The 20127-nt window shown below is 42.0% G+C and overlaps 1 protein-coding gene across 5 annotated transcripts in view; it reads right to left on the reverse strand.

Annotated features, from left to right (window-relative positions):
• The window catches only part of efr3a (EFR3 homolog A (S. cerevisiae)), a 54650-nt gene extending 36197 nt beyond the window's left edge, over window positions 1-18453 (reverse strand). Inside the window, exons 1-4 of one of the 5 annotated variants that reach the window (XM_077556831.1) lie at window positions 17872-18453; window positions 3790-3866; window positions 2852-2979; window positions 1938-2088 (exon numbers count right to left, since the gene is read on the reverse strand). In XM_077556831.1, the coding sequence (XP_077412957.1) occupies window positions 1938-2088; window positions 2852-2979; window positions 3790-3866; window positions 17872-17881 (366 nt within the window). In that variant the 5' untranslated portion in view covers window positions 17882-18453. Of the gene's footprint in view, window positions 1-1937; window positions 2089-2450; window positions 2576-2851; window positions 2980-3789; window positions 3867-17871 lie in introns of those variants that run through there. The other 4 variants (XM_077556832.1, XM_077556834.1, XM_077556835.1 and 1 more) reach the window with 4 other exon arrangements.
• Between the last annotated feature and the right edge of the window lie 1674 nt (window positions 18454-20127).

Genomic DNA, 20127 nt, shown 5'->3' on the forward strand with positions numbered 1-20127 from the left:
CCTCAGGTTAATTCAACTAAGCGCACGTTTGAAACAAAACACCGCAGTCGTGAACGGAGCGATTTCCGGTCAGTTGTAATTCTGAGGTCCGTTTTATGCATCAGAAAGCTTGCTTGGGATCGATAAAGACTCGGCAGCTATGCCTTAGGAAGCTAACGGCAGCAGTCGTCATGAAATGCGAGAAGCTTTACCCGACCTGTTGCAATAGGATTGCCTGTTGCGTCGCTAGAAGAATATGACCCGCATCCCATGACGCGCGCCTTAACCATCGACGGCAGCCATATTGGGGTTGCGTCGCTGGGGAAAAAATGTAAAAAAAAAAAAATGAATGAATGGACCGAACGGAAAGTATGCGGGCAGAACCAAAACTATATATATATATATATATATATATATATATGTGTGTGAGAGAGAGAGAGAGAGAGAGAGAGAGAGCGATTGATAAAGGTAGAAAAAGTGACTGCTCTGGCTTTGTGCCTAATGAGCAGCTTTCAAGCCGCCATTTTTCTTTGTCTTGTGCCGTGACGCATAAACGGCCCACACAAACTACGTGCGCGCACACACTGCACAGCAGACGTTGCTGCTTTGTGAGGGAAATGTCATTAACCCGAGAGTGAACCCCAAGGCGCCACCCTGCCTACAACCCGCCCGCTCCTCCGTCAGCCTCCAAATACCACCGACAAAAAAAAAAGAAAAAGAAAAAGAGACCAGCTCGCCAAAGAAAAGACCACTCAAGTCATAAATAAAAAATCCCACTCGTAAATAATGCATTTCAGCCTCCTGCTGAGATGAACCTCCTACAGTGGAGCAGGCAAAAAATAAATAAAATTGAAGAGATTTGGGCAGCACGCCTGCCTCGTGTTTAGCATGTCTGCCTCGCAGTCAGAAGATCCGGGTTTGACTCTCTGTTGGAGCATTTGTGAGGAGTTCTGCCAGCCCTTAAGCGTTTTTTTTTTCCCGCCCTTGACTGACAACCAGTCCATTGTTTGTCTCTGTTCTGACATTGGCTGGCGACCAGTCCTTAATTTGCGGAGACCAATCTATTGTTTGTGCATATATTCCGAGATCGACTGGCGACCAGTGATTGGTTGAGTGGAGACCAGTTGGTTGTTTCTGGAATTCCAGATAAGAAGTTTGTCTGTCCATCTATTTTCCCTCTTTTGCATTGACCTTGAAGAGTGTGCAAAGGTGGCGGCGCCGGCGTCTGCCATTTGCTGCTTGCAGGCTCATCATATTAACAATCATGATGAGGCGCGCATGCTCCCCAGGATAGGTCATAAAAGCCATTTGCAGTGGCAGCGCTACCTTCAATTAGCAGCTTAAGCGCTAACGTGCGCCTGCAGGCAGACTGGTCGCCGCCATTATCTTGTGACAAGACCACAAAAGAAGAAACTCAAAAGCTATTTTGCATTTCAGTGCTGATAAACAACACGGCTGAAGTGAAAAGGACTTTCTATTCAAAGAACAGCTACTAAATGTACCTCGATTTCAAAGCGCCATTTTTTGTGACATGGTTGCGGATAAAGAAAAGCGCCACGTTGTCAAAATAAAAATGCCAAAATAGCGGCTGTCGAAAGATATATGTCTTCGAGTATTGTTATATTATCAGCTTGTGCGAGTTCCTACAGTGCATTTGAGGGTATCTGATGACTGCTAGGGAACTATTGGCTTTTCGTTTGTAAAACAAAGTGTGTGTTGTTTTAAGTGCGTGTGAGCAGGGATGGCAAATCCTGGTCCAGAAAGTAAAAACCCAGCTACTGTTTAGCTTTAGCCCCTCGTGCGAGCTAGCTAGCTCCCTAGCAGGCAAACAAGCACCCAGGCTAGCTAGCACCTGGGGCTAAAGCCAAACTGTGGCAGGTTAGTTAACTTTACAGTGTGTGCCTATAGCTAATTTGCTATATTTGTTCCACTCTACCGTATACACATAGTGGTCTCACCGAGTTGGTCCCCAGAACCTGTAGATCCGGCTCCCTGGACTCCAGTAGCTTGGCCACCATGTGCAGAAAGCTCTCCACGAAGGGTTTGATGCTCTGCGAGTGGCAGGCCATCAGTAGCTGATCCAGAGCCTCCATGGCAATCACCACGTTCCTGAGTACACACGCACATTGCTTTGAGCTTGAAAGCCTTAATAAAGGAGGAGAAAAAGCAGTGCAGATGCTAGTGAGCTAAGCGGCTAACACAAAACCTTTAAAGAGCTACCACTATCGCTAACAGCGCCAATATGATGCTAACACAAGGCTAACTGGCTAGCTGGTGGAAACGTGATGCTAACAAGACTAACATGGCCGCTGTGTGTTGACTTGTTTAAAACGGTTGATAGCATTAATGCTAACATTAGCTAAAGTATTTAGTCCAGCTACCAGAATGCAAGTGAAAAAGTGGAAGCGCTCGTGGGGCTCTCGTCAAAGAAAAACAGGAAGGAAGGCGCTGCAGGAGCAAGAGTGGCTCACCTGTAGGGAACAACTCGGCAGCGCTCTCTTTTTCCACATCGTTTACCAAGCGAGCAGCAAAGCGGACAACCACACCTGTGTTTGGTGTTTCATTCAAACAGACACTTGCTTGCAGCGTTTTTGGTTTTTTTGCTTGCGTCACCACAACATCTTCTTTCGGCCTGAATTTTAGAAAGCATAGTTTTGCCATTTTTGGACGAAAATCTTCGGTGGCCGAATATATTCGGTGCATCGCTACTTGGGACAAAGACAATGTGTGTATTGGGCCTCAGCCACATGCCAGGCTATAGTAACTGAATGTTCCTCAGGTGCAATGTGATTGAACGACAATCTTTGGCCGGGACCATTTGTGAGGTCAATAGTTAGCTGATGCTAACACGTAGCGTGACCTTCCTACTCACCCGTAGCGATGGCGCACCACATCACGGCTGAGTCGCTCGGCCAGGTACGCCCCGATGCGGTCCAGCTTCTCCGGAGCCGACACGGCATAGAAGGTCAGCTTCTCCATGTCCGACTTACTCAGACCGTCCTGAAGATACCGTACATGAACAAAAAAAAGCTAACAATGCTAACAAGGCTTGAAATCCATCTGCTTCCATGCACGCTCATCATTTGTTACAGTTGTCATAAAATAGAGTTGAACATTTCAGCTGGCAGAATTTGTAACTTTGAGTTTTGAAGGAGTCAGGGTTTCAAAGTCAAATTTCAAAGGAGTCAATGAGTGCACGATTTTTTACACGAGTCACACAATTGAGTCAGCCGTCGAAATGGCTATCAAGGAGGGTTTGGCTTCCATGCAGCGGCACAATTTATTTATTTATTTATTTTACAGTTGGCATAAAAATACAAATTAATATAAATTAATATAAATTACAAATAAAAAATTGTTATAAAAAATACATAAAAATGTGTAAAATATATATATTATTTAATTAGCACAGTCAGCATAACATTAGTTAGCATAAAAATTTGTTGGAAAGTTCAGCTGTCAGAATGTGTGCCTTTAGGTTGTAAAGCAGTCAAGTAAGGTTTCAAATGAGGGTTTGGCATAACACACACGGTCGCAATTTATTTATTTTTTATTTTTTATTTTTTCCAGTTGTCACAAAATTGCATTGAAAATTCAACTGTCAAAATGTGTGATTGTCATAAGCAGAGTAGAGGTCATTCTGACCTGGAAAATATGTTTACAGCTGAGAGCTTCCTTTGCAGGGAAAATCATCTCATTTTGTAATGCACTTGTCATTTATTTGGACTTTGAAAGGCTTACGAGTTAGCTACGGTGTTAGCTTCACACGTGTGTGTGTGTGTGACATTTTTAAGGTAATATTAATCTGACCTTGGGGTCCTCTGGGAAGATGTTGTCCACCAGACGTTTGTAGCGAGGCCTGAGCGGCCCGCAGCAACCGCAAACTCCTGCAACATGATGACAGCGGGCTGTTAGCATGTTAGCACAAAAGGCGGCTAGCATTTTCTATCATGCTTGTCCTCATTAGGGCAAAGGTGAACTAGCGGGTGACACAAAAAAAATGGTCGTCACCTAAACTTGAATAACTTTTGAAATAATGAATCAATTCTTTTTATTTTTCAGATTGACCAAGAAGAATTCATGTTCTAAGAGTCTGCAGCAACGTTGTGTGGTGTCCTTGATGATTTCGGTGGTCCAGAGTGTGATTGTCTGTTAGTGTCTTTACATGAATTCTTCTTGGTAAATCTGAAAAATAAAAAGAATTGGCTCATTATTTCAAAAGTTATTTCGATTTTTGGTGATGACCTTTTTTTTTGTGTGTGTGTCACCCTGCATCTCGGCTGACTTCAAGGCAAGAAGAGGAATGACACATCAGGGCACATAGTCGATCGTTGCTCATTGTTTGTCTTTATTAGCCCTGACGTTGACTGGCGACCGGTCCACCTCTCACCCAAAGTCAGCAGGGATAGACAGCAGCTCACCTCAACACAACACGCTCTAGAAAATGTCTTGTTGTTGATTGTTACGTGCTCTTATTTGTGCTCATGTTGACAGCAGCGAGCGTTCTTTTTTTAGTGCCATCTGCTGCTGTGACTTCCACGCTAACCCCGCATCCGTCATGGTACCACAAAGTCCCCATCGGAGGACTTCATTACCCAGCAACCTTTGCTCTCGCTCACCGCAGGTCGTCACCCGTGCGCAGACTGAAACAGACGGTAATTAACCATAATTGGCTGGCTTTAGTTGCCACGGCAACATTTAAACATTGCGCAATTGTGATTTAACTTCTGCTACTTTCGTTTATATCCGCCAGCAGGAATCTTCACAGTAATTACTATTATCGCATTCTGCTTTGACCCTGCATTGTTAGCCGCCTTTTGCTGAGGAAAATGACGACCGCTTCCAGAAGGGTTATTATGGTTTTGGAATTTTCATTTTAGTTAAGTTATTTCATTTTGAGTTTTGATTTTTAAACTTAGGGTTAAATTTAGGGTCTATTTGAGAGTGAGTGTTCGGGCTAATGATTAGCCAGCAAGCTAACCGCCAGCTCGCAAACTAACAGCTATTTGGGAGTTAGCGCGCGAGCTAAGTTGGCCCGTGAGCTAACCACTAGATCACGAATTAACGGCTATTTGGGAGTAATGTTACGCAAATAAACAGTAATTGTCTGCCTTTAGTCGCCACGGTAACAGCGCCGGCATTTATTTAAACATTGCGCAGATGATTTGTGTGTCAACTTCCTGCTAGTTTTATTTACACCTGCCGGCAGGAATCCTTACAGTAATTATTCTTATCGCATTGTGCATTGACCCCGCCTAGGTTGAGTAAAAATGTCTGCCTTGAAGCTCCACTGGAAACATGTTTGTGTTAGAATAAATGTACATACATAAGTTATCCCATATTTACTCTTATAATATGGCAAAGCATGACTGAAGAATTGTGGCCTTATCACAAGTTAGCGGCTGAAACACTTTGCGGATGAACTGTTGAACTTGACTGTTGAAACCTTCACACATCTGTATTTTGATCTGCTCGATGACTCATACCTGTGATGGTTGCTGCTGTGCGAAGCGCTTCTTTTTAAAGCAGCAAAATCGATGTAACTCGGGAACATCCTATTAAAAAGAGAGGACTCGGCCTTACAGCGGGTAGGAGATCCGTTCTCCTTGCGTGCAAAAAGTGTGCGCCGCCGTTCCTGCGTCTACATGGACCTTTTGTGGACAGGAAGTTCCTGAGCCCCTGGAAGCTAACAAGCTGCTCCACTCGTTCACTCAACGACTATTGTTGACGCATCTTCCGTCTGTAAGTGACTTTTAAGACACTATAACATGTGTAATGTAAATATAATGATGTATGTGTGAACTAAACAGTAGTTAGTGTTTGTTTACATTTTTTAAATGTTATTAGTGCATGTTTTCTTTGCAGTTAGCATATCTCTCTTTTAACTTCCTTTTTGTTCCGCCTTTTTGTTGTCATTCTACATTTTAAACATCACTACAGAGTGCCTTGGATTCTCACACAAGCCTTTTCAGCAAGTCAACTTTTTTCCTGCTTGATTGCTACTCGTATTTTGTCCGGACCCTCCAAGAGCACCCGTAGTCAACTTTACCTTTTCAGCCCCACTTGAGCGCTCACTTGACCTGCGTTTTACCCGGTGGTTAGTGTTTGTTTACCTTAAAAGTCATCGCTAGGGAGCTGGTGCTAATCGCAATTGCTAGCACTTTGGCATAGGCTAATTTTGTTGGTGTCTAATAATGCATATGTACAAAATAAATAATAAGTAGTTATAGCCACTCAATTCAATCTTAGTGGATTAACAAAAAATACATGAAAAATATTCAATGGAATAAAAATAAGGGTAATCGATTTTAAACAATTAGATAGTGACACCCTATTTGTTACGTATCGCGATGCTTGTGGTGTGACGATTCAATGATGCAATCATTTTTACTCTTTTACTGCCAAACGTGATCCAAAAAACAACCCGAAAGTGCCAGCCCATTTGGAGCATTTTCACTAGTGATGCACCGAATATTCGGCCACCGAAAAAATAGCCATTTTCGGCATTCCTAACTTTTATGGACAGAATTTCTAGGCGCAGCAGAAGCGTTGAGGGGGGTCCGGTTTGGTGGCCTCAGCATTGCATCTCTGCTTTTTGCAGATGATGTGGCGCCGTTGGCTTCATCAAGACAAGATCTCCAACTCTCACTGGAGCGCTTCGCAGCCAAATGTGAAGCGGTTGGGATGAAGATCAGCACCTCCAAATCCGAGACCATGGTCCTCAGTCGGAAAAGGGTGGTGTGCCCTCTCCGGGTCGGGGATGACATCCTGCCCCAAGTGGAGGAGTTCAAGTATCTTGGGGTCTTGTTCACAAGTGAGACTATGTCTCTTGTCTGGCCTGGGAACGCCTTGGGATCCCGCCGGAGGAGCCGGTTGAAGTGGCTGGGGAGAGGGAAGTCTCGGCTTCCCTCCTAAATCTGCTGCCCCCGCGACCCGACCTCGGCTAAGCGGTAGAAGATGGATGGATGGATAATAAAATAAAAAATTAATAATTGATATTTTTCTAATTATATTATATATATTGCCGTTATTATTACATCCCTACTACAGGCAGAAGAGTATTTCATATTTTCATTTGACCTACCAGATCTCAGCAACACTTGGCCACGCGAGTGCGTGTACTTAAATGTCCAGTCCGCTTCGGTGCGCGGAACCCGTCCATACGCCGTACGCGAACCGCCCCGCAATAGCACGCAGAAAGACGACATGCGAGCGACCGATTGCAGATGATGTTCACTCTGCGGCTGAATGAGGAAGGGTCGCCTGCGCGACGACACGGGTAGACTTTCAGGCTTTTGAAAAGGCGGCGGCGCCCGCAGACTGCAAGGTGAGTTTCGACGCCGGGGCTCAGGTTGCTTACGCACAAGTAAGATGACACCAGGTGTGTGCGCTCAATGTCCTGCACAAGAGAAATGTGGCGTCTGGCGGCCAATCGCAATAGCGCATGTTGATGACGCTATGGTATCTCACGGAGGAGCAAGACGTGCTAGCTAGCTCCCACGGTGCTCGTTTCGCTAGCGGTCATTTGGGGTGATGTTTGTTGACACAATTTCTTTTTGGCTTATTCTATCGATGATTCCATTGATTAATGGAGCTATTAACACTGACTTAATCTCATCAATTCACACTCAAACTGCTCAGGAGAAAAACGCAGCCAATAGCAAGCCTGCTATTCTTCCTGTCAGCCATCTTGTCTCCGCCTCCTGAGCTCTGCTGTCAATCTGCTCGCTCCAAAAACAGTCAATTTACTGCCTGTGCTTGTGTGTGCGCAAGCTCTTTAATTCCTCAAAAGACCAAATATGGGCATTCCACTAGAACCGTGTGTGTGTGTGTGTGTGCGTGCGTGGCACTGCAGTGGGCGGGACATAATGAAGCATGAAAGACAAGCACAATGTCCTCCAATGCTTCAGGCTTTCCGCCAATCAAACATCTGCTGGCCTGCAGTACCAAGTCACTTACGTGCGCGCGCGCGCACACGCGCGCGCACACGCGCGCGCGCACACGAGTACAGTTGGGTTTACATGTCTAGTGGGGACATCTCATTGACATCCTTACCCTAACCTCAACCATAACCCAATTCAAACCTAAACTCTAAAACCAAGTTTTGACCCTCAAAAAGAGGTTTGGACTCAGGGGGGCCACCAAAATGTCCCCACAAGGACACGTGGTCCCCACAATAATAGTAAAAACCCAGAAAATTGTCCCCATGATGTGATATAAACCCGCACACACACACGCTCACGCACCAAAACACTCATCTCTCGCTCTCATTTTATACATCTCTCTTTCTTTCGCTCTCTCATAACTATATATATATATATATATATATATATATATATATATATATATATTGATTGTATCGCTCGCATTTCTCTTTCGTGAATAAAAAAATGTCAACATCAACTCACACACACAAAAACACCACTCATTTCTCTCTCTCATTTTTCCTCATCTCTATCTCATTTTTCCTCATCTCTCTCTCTCATTGCTCCTTATGTTACCTCTCTCATAGTCATATCTCTCATTTGTCATCGCTTTATTCTTTCTTATCTCATCTCTCTCTCATAATCATATCTCATCTCGCTCTCTCATTTTCTCTCATGTCTCTCTCATCTATTTTATTTTGAGATATATATATATATATATATATATATATATATATTTCTCATATCTCTTATATCTCTCTCATTTACATGTCTCTCATAGCTCTTATCTTATCCCTTTCATACTCTTACTCATATCTCTCTCATTTCTCTATTCTCTCTTATCTCATATCCCATACTTATATCTCTCTCATCTCATATTTCACTCATATATTCATATCATCTCTTTCTCATTTATATCTCTCTTATCTCGCATCTATCTCATCTCTATCTGTCTCATGTCTCTCATCCATTTCATATATATATATATATATATATATATATATATATATATATATATATATCTGTCATCTCTCTTATATCATATCTCTCTCATTTCTCATACTTCTCTCATATATTCATCTCATCTCTCTCTCATTTATATCTCTCTTATCTCACATCTCATCTCCTTCATATGCATCTCTCTTATCTCATATCTCTCATACTCATCTCACTCTAATTTTTCTCTCATATATTCATATCATCTCTCTCATCTCTCTCTCATTCTCATCTCTGTCATAGTTCATATCTCTCTTATCTCATCTCATCTCTCTCTCATATCCAGTTTTTCCCACTGCATGTTACTAGTTGGGCGACCCAAATAAACTGGCCACCACCCAAGTAGATTTCAAGAAAATTCAATAAAAATATATTTTAAAAAAACAAACAAACAAAAACGTGTCACGACCAGATATACCGCATGCGACATTAGTTCGCCGGCACTCACTTGTGGATCGTGAGGTTAGAGGAGACGCAAGTAGCAGGACTGGGAACCTCACACCCCTCCCCCCAGAGTCCACCCACCCAAGTCGATTTAAAATTGGTGGGAAACACTGATATCTCTCTCTCATATGCATATCTCATCTTTCTCTCATATGACTCTCATCTCTCTCTTATCTCATTTCTCTCTCTCTCATATGTCATCTCTCTCTCTTTCGTGAACACATAAAATGTCAACATCAACACACACACAGACACACACGCATCCCGACTCCCATTGCTTGGAGCACCTGTCTGGCTCCTGGTGTCTGATTGGACGGTGAGATGAATGGTCGTCAGCCACTATGCTGGACAGCTTCCACACCGTGCTTTTCACAACACGCACGCACGTGGCATCAAAGCGGCTTCCTACCAAACTGGCTGTTCTCAGAGTCCATCTTGCAGGAGATGAAGCGGCGCTGTGCCTGTCAGGTGGACGTGGACATACATGCATACATGGATGGATGGATCTCTCTCTCTCTCTCTCTCTCATTTGTGGTGCGTGTGGCCCTCACTCGTCCACTCTCTCTCTGACCTTGCAGTTTTTCGTCTCGCTTTGTGTAGCGCTGCAGGTGAAGCTGCAGTGCTGCACAAAGCGCTAACGTGCTAAAACGCAATACCACCACCGCCAACAACAAACACACACACACACACACACACACGCACACACACACACACACACACACACACACACACACACACACACACACACACACACACACACACACACACACGGCTGGGTTTAAATTTTAAAAAATAAATTTAAAAAAACACGTGATCAATGTTGAATTGATTTTCCTTTTCATAGCCTGAAATTGATCCATAAAACCACGAATTGATTATTTGAATGCCTTTTTTTCCCATAAATTCATGAGAAAATAAAAATGTTAAGGTGTCAATGTTTTGTATCTTGCTGTTATCTTGAAATTTACAGTCGACAGGTATTTCAAAGTATTTTCTTACATTTACAAAATAGCTGGCCTATTACACTTCTTTTGAATTTATATTTACAGTTATTCAATTAATACAATATTCATGTGGTTCCTTCAATGTCGGCGTAACACTTAAGTGATTATCATAATACGTAAGGGCTAGGTATCGATTCTAATTTCCTCAATCGATTCGAGTTCAGTTTGATTGGATTTTGATTTTTCCTGATTCGATTCACTCCAGTTCAATCCGATATCGATTAATTATGGAACATCAAGTCTTTTTAAATGTCAAGTACATGATAAAAACTCCACAAATATTAAGTTCCAAAGTACATTTTGTGGAGGCACTAACTGGTCAAATGATTTTCGTTTATTCATGAACGTGTTATCAGTTAAGTGCGACACGAACATTGACATGAAGCACTTTGTCATGACAAATTAACAGGGAAAACCGCATTTGTCAATTCCTCCAAATCATTGATTACAAATGAAAAGACGAAATCAAAGAATAACCAACAATGGCTTGTGCATCGTCGCGCAGTATCAGTGGTGTACACGGCGTGTGCGTGTGCGTGTGTGTGTGCGTGCCATCATGTCCAGGAAGCCGGCCTTTGTAGCGGGAGTTGAAGCACTTGGCCCAGGTGCTCCACATTCCGCTAATTACTTGAAAAAAAAAAAAAAAAAAGAGAGGCCCCGCATCGATATCTGCCATTGTTGGTTATTCTTTGATTTCGTATTTTCATTTGTAATCAATGATTTGGATGAATTCACGAAAGCGGTCTCCCCTGTTAATTTGTCACGGCTTATGAGCCGGGTCATGAGAAAGTGGGGACTCGTCCGGGAGTCGCCCCCCGTTTTGGTCGCTTGAAGTCATTATTACTTGCAGCTTTTGGATAATTGGCTGCGCGTTTTGGTTTGTTTGTAAGGGGTTTTGTGCTTTTTGATCAGTTTGATTAGTGCTGCTGATGGCGCGGGCGCCGACACCTGCGTTCGACACTTGAGTGTATTCGTGATTGTTTGCGTATTTCTTTTTTTTGTTTATGTGTCGGGCGGTCCTTGTTTTGGCGTTTGGGCTTGAATGGGCTGCTTCAAATAACGAATATTTGCACACAATTTTATGCATTAAATTTTATTTTTTTTAATAATCAGCAGATTAATTGGTAATCAGTATTTTTTTTTCAGCCAAAAATCAATATCAGCATCGGCCTCAAAAAATATTAATCGATACTGGATTAAAATGAACTGAATCTAATCCCAAAAATATATTTAAATCGAAAGCGAATTTAATTGAATTGTGAATCAAAATAGAATCGATTCAAGAAATTAGTATGGATGCCCAGTCCTATGCAACCCCCCCCCCCACACACACACACACACACGTTTATACAACTCAAACACACATGCTCACACATACACACACTCTCATTCTCGCACGCGCGCACACACGCTCACTCGCAATCGTACAATCACATCAATGTGCGCACCCACAGCGTGTTTTGTTTTAATCATCCTAATGGAGTGCAATTATGCCGACTAAGATCCAACTTGCGACGTGCGCGTGCCGTTGTGACTGCAGGACTGCAGCTGAGCCTCACTCATGTAAACAAAAGAAGAGAAGTGCAGGGCACGCATGATGCATTTGAATGGGATCCTCCCTTCGCTTTTAGCATTAGCGCTAGGCTAGCGATGTTTTAAAAACCAAGCATGTTTTGTATTTTAATATACAATGGATGTAATTCTTATCATCGTGTGTTAATTTTACAATTAACTCCAACTGGAGTGTCATTAAACAGCTAGCTAGCTAGCACCTGAAAGTAAAAACCCTGCGACACTTTGGTTTTAGCCCCTGATGCTAGCTAACTAGCTAGTTAGCTCCCTAGCAGGTAAACGAGCACCATGGGAGCTAGCTAGGGAGCTCTTTAGCTAGCACCTGAAAGTAAAAACCCTGCCACACTTTGGCTTTAGCCCCTGAAGCTCGCTAGCTATTCAAATTTGAAGTTGAAGGAAAAACAGTCCATGCTAACTTCCTGTTCGCATTTGAATAGGATCTTCTCTTTACTTTTGGCATTAGCGCTAGGCTAGCAATGTTTTGTATTTAAATGTACAGTGTGGTTTTAGTTTTACAGTTAACTCCAACTGGGGTGTCATTAAAGTTAATCAATGAATCACACAGGCCAAAAAGGCCCGATATAATTCCTTCTTCAGCTCGACGGCATCCCTTACCGCTGGTGTCCACCAGCGGGTTCGAGGATTGCCGCCGCGACAGGCACCGACCATCTTACGGCCACAGCTTTTTCCCCGCCAGAGAGGTGCCATTCAATGTCCGGGGGGGGGGGGGGGCTTGGGGGGGTTAGGGAGGCCCCGGTGAGGCGTCCGGGCAAGGGAAACGACAGTCCATTTATTTCACTGGTCATTGGGGTCCTTTGAGCCGCGCTTTGTCTGGCCCCTCACCTCGGACCTGTTTGCCATGGGTGACCCGGCCAGGGGCATAAAGCCCCAGATTAACATCGCTCCTAGGATCATTGGGACACACAAGCCCCTCCCACCACAGTAAAGTGCCGGCTCAAGGAGGGGCGGGCGTTCGTTCATTCATTCATTCATTCATTCATTCGTTCATTCATTCGTTTATCTACGTTGGCAAAACCTTGAAGTTGGAGTGCCGCAGGACGATCATTTATTTTTGGGTAGAAAAGAAGAAAATGTTTAAATGTAAAAAACAAATGAAAAAAATGAAGACATAAAATTCTTTGAAATGCTATAATTATGCAAGTTCCTTTTGGATGAAACAAAATGTATTCAATTAGTTATTTAAAAAATGCAAAAAGATGCAAATGTATCAATTTAAACAACTGAAAAATGAATCATCTTTTTTGACAGTTATGCTGATTTTGTAATTGTGAAATAATTGAATTTTGATTCATTGCACAGCCCTACTTGTCATCACTCCCACCATAAATTAAAAAAAAAAGACTTTGCACTGGTATGTGAAGGCAATTTCCCAGCGGCAGCCCGTGAATCCGTTTGTGCTCCATAATGACTTAATTGAGGTGGTTAACACTTTGAGGATAACGAGCGCCTCGAGAGCGCAACACGTCTTACGATTATTAATAGCAGTCATCGTCTACTTGCAGACTCGGAGGCTGAAGTGAAACGAGGACATGGAGGCCGCCGTGCGCCGCTTTCATCCTCGCAGGAACGGCGGCAAGCGGCAAGATGGCAAACCAGAGCACATGCACCAAACAACTCCAACTACAAATTGTTGTTTTGTTTTGATGAGGGGTAGAGAATATATTGTATGCTCCAAATTTGGGCTATGCAATTCATCAAAATTCAATTACAAATTACAATTATTACACTCCACAATTACAACATAATTGTTTTAAAAAAAAGAAGAAAAAAATGATTAATAATTATTGTTGAGTTATTTAAATGTATACATCTCTCATCTCTCTTATCTTATCCCTCTCAAATATATATATATATATAAAATAAAACAAATTATGTTTGGTCCTAAAGGAACTTACATAATTATAGTGTTTCTATTTTTTTAAAAAAATTGGTATTAATATTTTTTAAATACTTAATTTTGTCTTGTCCGTCCGTCCGTCTTCTTCCGCTTATCCGGGGTCGGGTCGCGGGGGCAGCAGCTTTAGCAGGGAAGCCCAGACTTCCCTCTCCCCAGCCACTTCAGCCAGCTCATCCGACGGGATCCCGAAGCGTTCCCAGGACAGCCGAGAGACATAGTCTCTCCAGCGTGTCCTGGGTCGTCCCCGGGGCCTCCTGCCGGTAGGACATGCCCGGAACACCTCCCCAGGGAGGCGTCCAGGAGGCATCCGAACCAGATGCCCGAGCCACCTCAACTGGTTCCTCTCAACGTGGAGGAGCAGCGACTCGACGCTGAGTCCCTCCCGGATGACCGAGCTTCTCACCCTCTCTCTAAGGGAGAGCCCGGCTACCCTGCGGAGGAAACGCATTTCGGCCGCTTGTATCCGGGATCTTGTTCTTTCGGTCACGACCCACAGCTCGTGACCATAGGTGAGGGTAGGAACGTAGATCGAGCGGTAAATCGAGAGCTTTGCCTTTCGGCTCAGCTCCTTCTTCACCACAACGGACCGATACAGCGTCCGCATCACTGCAGACGCTGCACCGATCCGCCTGTCGATCTCCCGCTCTGAGGGTAGGTTATTTTGTCTTGTTTTGTACCAAAAACTAAATAATCGTTTGAATAATCGTGATTTCAATTATTGCCAAATTAATGGTAATTATTATTTTTTTTCCATAATCGAGCAGCCCTAGCAAGAAACGTTTTGACTTTCAGCCCATGTGAGCTTATTTGTGGATATTTATTGAACTGAACGTGTCCGCCAATAGGAGACGGGCTTTCTTGAGTAACGGATGATGTGAAAAGATTGAGAAAGAGTCACGTTATAAAGTCTGACTGTATTTTGAAGGGATTTGTGGAGCCCATTTTCCCACACAAAAACAGTCCCCAAACAGACGTATTTGATGACATGAACACAGGCTGGGGAATATCGTGACCCTTGCCAAGTCTCTGCCCTCACCTGCGCTAAATTGAGCCCTTCCGCAGCTTTCCCAGACACTAATCCGTCTTCCCGGACGAGCGAGCGCAGCCTCTAAATCATTCCCGACAGCTTCCGTGTTGGAAGGTCACACAGGTGTGCTCCTGGGGGGAGTTCGCCGCCAGCCCGACACTCAAAACAGCTGTCGGAGTTTAACAAGGTGTCTGTCAAGCGTCAGTCCGTGACCGCGTGACCGGCAGCGGTGCCCGAGTCCAAAGTCCACTCATGTGGCTTGGCTTGTCGATCAGCTGCGCTGAATTAACGAGCTGTCGGAGCCAACAACAACAACAAAGAGTGTTTTGAAACAGGCTGTACACATTAGGGCTGGGTTTAAAAAATTTAATTAAATTAAATAAATAATCGATAGAATCAATTTTCCTTTTCGAGACCAATATCGATTCATAAAACAGGGATGTGATTTGACCAAAGTGAAATTATCTGAAAATTTAGCCGGGGGTCTGGAGGCCGCTGGCACCCAGCTAGGTGGGGGGACAAGAGGGGCGAAACCCCCCGGAGCTCATGGGTTTTCCGTGTTTTTAAGTACTTTCAATGCACTCACATGACAAAGAAATAGACAAAACAACAGCATAAATTTTCAATGTATATTGAACTGTCCCATATAAAATGGCAGTTTTAGTCAACTCAAAATCAGTCACATTCAAAAACATTGGACTGCCTTTGCTTTTAAAAACTATCACTGAGAATATCATCATATCTAACTAATGTGATTACTAAGTTAACACATAAATAATGTTGAAGAGTTCAAATTTCATGAACAAATAATTGTATCATGACCAAATGAAAAGTAACTCATATTAGAGCATACCACAAATGTCTTTGTTATAGCAGAAGATGTTATCTGTCGGAGTCATGTGCATACACAATGAACTACTTAAAAATAAAAAATAAAAAAAAAATCGGATTTTTTTGGGGGGGCGGGGGGGTATAAAAAAAGCGGAATTCCGCGAATTAGCGGAAAAATCACATCCCTGATAAAACCATGAATCGAATATTTAAATATCTAATCCCCCCCCCATCAATTCTGAAGAAAATGTCATTTTAAACGCCAATTTTTATCTAACTGTTTTCTTGAAATTTACTGTTTACATGAATTTAAAATTATTTTCTTACATTTATGAAATACCTGACTAACTGCACTTTAAGACAAATCCGAATCGTTTTAGTTTATATTTACAATTATTAGATTAGAATTACGAAAATATTTGTATCTCATCTTTGCTAATGTCAATGTTTGTGTTATTTTTATTAAAAACTCAATCATTTAACCAGTTACTTCCTCAGCAAAATGTATTTATTATCTTATTTTATTTATTTATTTTGTATTTATTTTAATTTAAATAATTGTATTTAATATTTGTGTAGATTTTATCATGTCCTTGACATTTAAGACGATGTTCCATAATTAATTGATATCGGATTGAACTGAAGTCAATCGAATTGAATCGGGAAAAATCGAAATTGAATCAATTAAAAATATATATTTAATGCATAAAATTGTGTTCCCACTGTACTTGTGTGTGAATATTCGTTGTTTGAAGGAAAAACACTCTCGAAGTTGATGATTACTTCCTGTTAGGATTTGAATTGGATCTTGCCTTCGCTTTTAGCATTAGCGCTAAGCTAGCAATGTTTAAAAACGAAGCATGTTTTGTATTTAAATATACAGTGGATGTAATTCTTATCGCTGTGTTTATTTTGACAGTGAACTCCAACTGGGGTCATTCAACAGCTTAAAGGACGCTTCGGGACAACAAAACAGAATAACATAGGCTACACACTAGCTAGTTGCTAATGCTGCGCAAGCAAAATGGTGCATTCAGAGTACTTTCACAACGTCGGAAACGTTGCTTTACTTTGATGACGTTTTAAGGGGAAAATGGCTGATTGTTTGGCCGATGTGATGTCGACTGACTGCATAACAAACAATTTATCCTAATCAGCCATCATTGTTGTTTACATTTGCCTGGAACACTTTTGAGGTGGAACGATCCGAGTGAGATCATTACGACTTCCCACCTTCCTCGAATGCAGCATTACCTCGGTGAAAGGAAGTTCTCTGCTCATCGAAAAGCATTGGACTTTAGAGCGTTGTAATTGCATTTGTGAGGATTCTTTTGACTTGAAAATGTGGTTTGACGACTATGCTAGTCACAGGCAAGAGAAATACAAATATGTGGTTTGTTTTCAACAAATTGTGAACATCGCGGATGTTTTCCCATCTCGGCCGGGTCTGGAACACACGGTCCACTAGAAACGGGGGTTCAAGTGTTGTCTAAACACAACCTACTCAACCCCGGGGTCCCTAAACGCACCACTCATGCTGGATCTTTTAAAACAGTGGCTCTCAAATGGGCGTACGTGAAGGCACTCCAGGAGGTACGTGAGATTTTAACATTTATTTTTTCAAGTATATGTAAATAGATCTAAAAAAGTTAATCAAATGAATTTTATATTCAGTAGGTAATTGAATTTCAGTGTCCTAAAAACCCAGCATCTGCCCCATTACCGAATGGTTTGACCCAACTTGTCATATGCCACCAAGAATCGCCTGTCAATCACTTGAAAACTTTATTTAAAATTTAGTTTATTTCTTTTTGAGAACAGAGCTTTACTATAATCCCCAAATATGACACTTTATGTTGATAATAATTTGTATGTGCACAAATGTTTGTTTGTTTGTTATTAGTTAGTTATCTCTTTTTATTTCCAAATAGTCCAAGAGATCAAATAAATACAAATAGAGTTCTACAGTTTAATAAATCAAACCATGATGGCATTTTATTTTATTTGTATTTATTTTTTCTTCAATTACAAATGTATTGGCTGAAAAAAATGTTTCACAGGGGCTACGTCACTGAATAAAGGTTGAGAAGCACTGTTTTAAAAGTTCTCAGCCACGTCACAGGTACAAATCAACATTCCAGTTTGAAATCCTTTCTGTCCCGAGTGTGCTCTGACCTGCTGGCATGTCGGCGGAGTCGGCGAAGTCCAAGTGCGTCCAAGTGTCGCAGTGACCGTGTGGCCAGCTAGTTAGTTAGCCTCCATCTTTCTGACATCGCAATGGCGACCACTTCCGCGTCCCGACGGCGCCCGAGCGTCAAAGTTGACCAGCCAGCGAGTTCCAGGACAACACGCACAACCCGCCGAGGTCGCCGACACGAGCCGAACCCGCTCCGCGGACGAGCAGCCTACAGAGCGGTTAGCCTCTCGAGCTAACGTACGGTCCGAGCACCACCGCCGTCCACCGCTATGCTTCGACTCGCTCGCTCGGGGGCGGGAGACCTTCACTGAGGCGCGTGCGTCTGTGGACGCTCACAAGGCAGACGGAAGCCGCCCGTCGGCCTCGCTTCAGACTTCCTTCTCGGTGCGAGCACAACACGGAAGTGTTTACACGTGAGCGGAATACAAAAAAGGGGGGGTGGAGGACAAGAAACGAAAAGAAACACCCCCGCGCTCTTGGATTGCACAGAGTGACAGCCAAGCAAACGAGGATCCGTGAAGGCACCGTGATGGAACGCTGACTCGCGCAGGTGTGCAAGACTCGCCCCCGCCCGCGCGCGCGCGCGCGGTAAGGTGACGTCATTGCATGATCCCCATGTGGTGTCTGACGTGACTGGCTATTCGTTAAAATGACCACATTATCGGTTGATTTGTTGATTGATTAGTTGACTTTGACACTTGGACAACCAATGCAAACGTTGTGGAAAATGTCAGGTTACTTTTTTACCTAATGGTTTCGGTATATTGGATCCACTTTGGATTGTTGAGCACATTGTTGTTTGAACTTGATAAACGTAACTTGCTAAGTTTGTTTGTCCTCCACATCGGACAAAACAAAGCAATTGCTTTCAATTCAGGTTAATGCCAGTCTGATGTGGCTGTCGTATTGTTACATGTGAAACCTTTTGAAATACTTGCCCCCATTGTATTTATTTATTTATTACAGTTGTATAGAATAACAGCAGAGCTCAGTAGCGCGTACATTCGATTCAGAAGACACAACAAGGACAAAAGGAATTGCTTTGTTTTGTTTTGCTGAACACGGAAGTGAAGTAAAACTTAACATGTTCAATTGTGAAACTTATCATGTTACGCTGTGCGACTTGTCTCTTTATAATGTCAATGTTATCACATTAACTCGTGAAACTCATCACATTATAATGTGAAGCTTATTAGGTTATAATGTAATAAATCGTGACATTTAATCACGTTTTTAACGTGTAAGTAATCAGGGTATAGCGTAACATTGAACTTTTTTTTTTCTGGTGTTGCAACAATACGCTTCCATAGATTTGTATGACTTCTTTCCTGATCATTTTTTTATTGAAAGGAAATATTGCACACAACATGAAAAGTAGTACTGCCGGAATGTGCTCAATTTCAGGAGCTTTTCACAAATCCATGCTATTAATCAGTTCATGTGTGTGGGTGTCATTTTTACAAATTATTGACCAAACTAAAGTGTTGGGAAAGAATTAGCTTCAAGCTAATTAGCCAGCATGTCGCTTGTTGAGTGTGAAAGTCGGTTGTGCTTTTTAAGCCCTTAAAGACCTTTTGGATTTAAGGCCGCCGATTAGAGGATTGGACGTGTCTCTTCAAGTCAAATGATTGACATCTGCCAGCAGGGCTGACCAATGGAAATACTGTACACAAACAAGAGCATAGTAGCAACAGGGGCGGAGCTACATGGTGCCCATGGCCACCACTCTGGCCACCCCCATACCAAAGGGAACATTTTTGTATCCGTGATTTTTCTTCATGATTATGATGATGATGATGATTATTGATTATTATTATGTATGTTATTGATTTTATTGTTATTGTTTTTATGTTAACATTATTTCATCTTTAGAATTGTTGTATTTATGATTACTATTATCATCATTATTATTATTGATTATTATTAATTTTATTGTTATTGTTTTTATATTATTATTATTTTATTTTTATTTATTATATTATATTTTATCCATTATTATTATTATTAATGTTATAAATCGTATTATTATAGTTTTTATATTATTATTATTATTTGTTACATTAGATTTTATAGATTTATTTATTTATTTTATTTATTTTCTGGAGATTTATTTATGATGATTATTATTATTAATGTTATTATTATTGTTTTTATATTATTATTTTATTTTACTATATTAGATTTTATTTATTTATTTATGATGATGATTATTATCGATGATTATTATTGTTATA

This window comes from Vanacampus margaritifer, chromosome 2 (assembly GCF_051991255.1).
Source record: "Vanacampus margaritifer isolate UIUO_Vmar chromosome 2, RoL_Vmar_1.0, whole genome shotgun sequence".
Taxonomy (NCBI): domain Eukaryota; kingdom Metazoa; phylum Chordata; class Actinopteri; order Syngnathiformes; family Syngnathidae; genus Vanacampus; species Vanacampus margaritifer.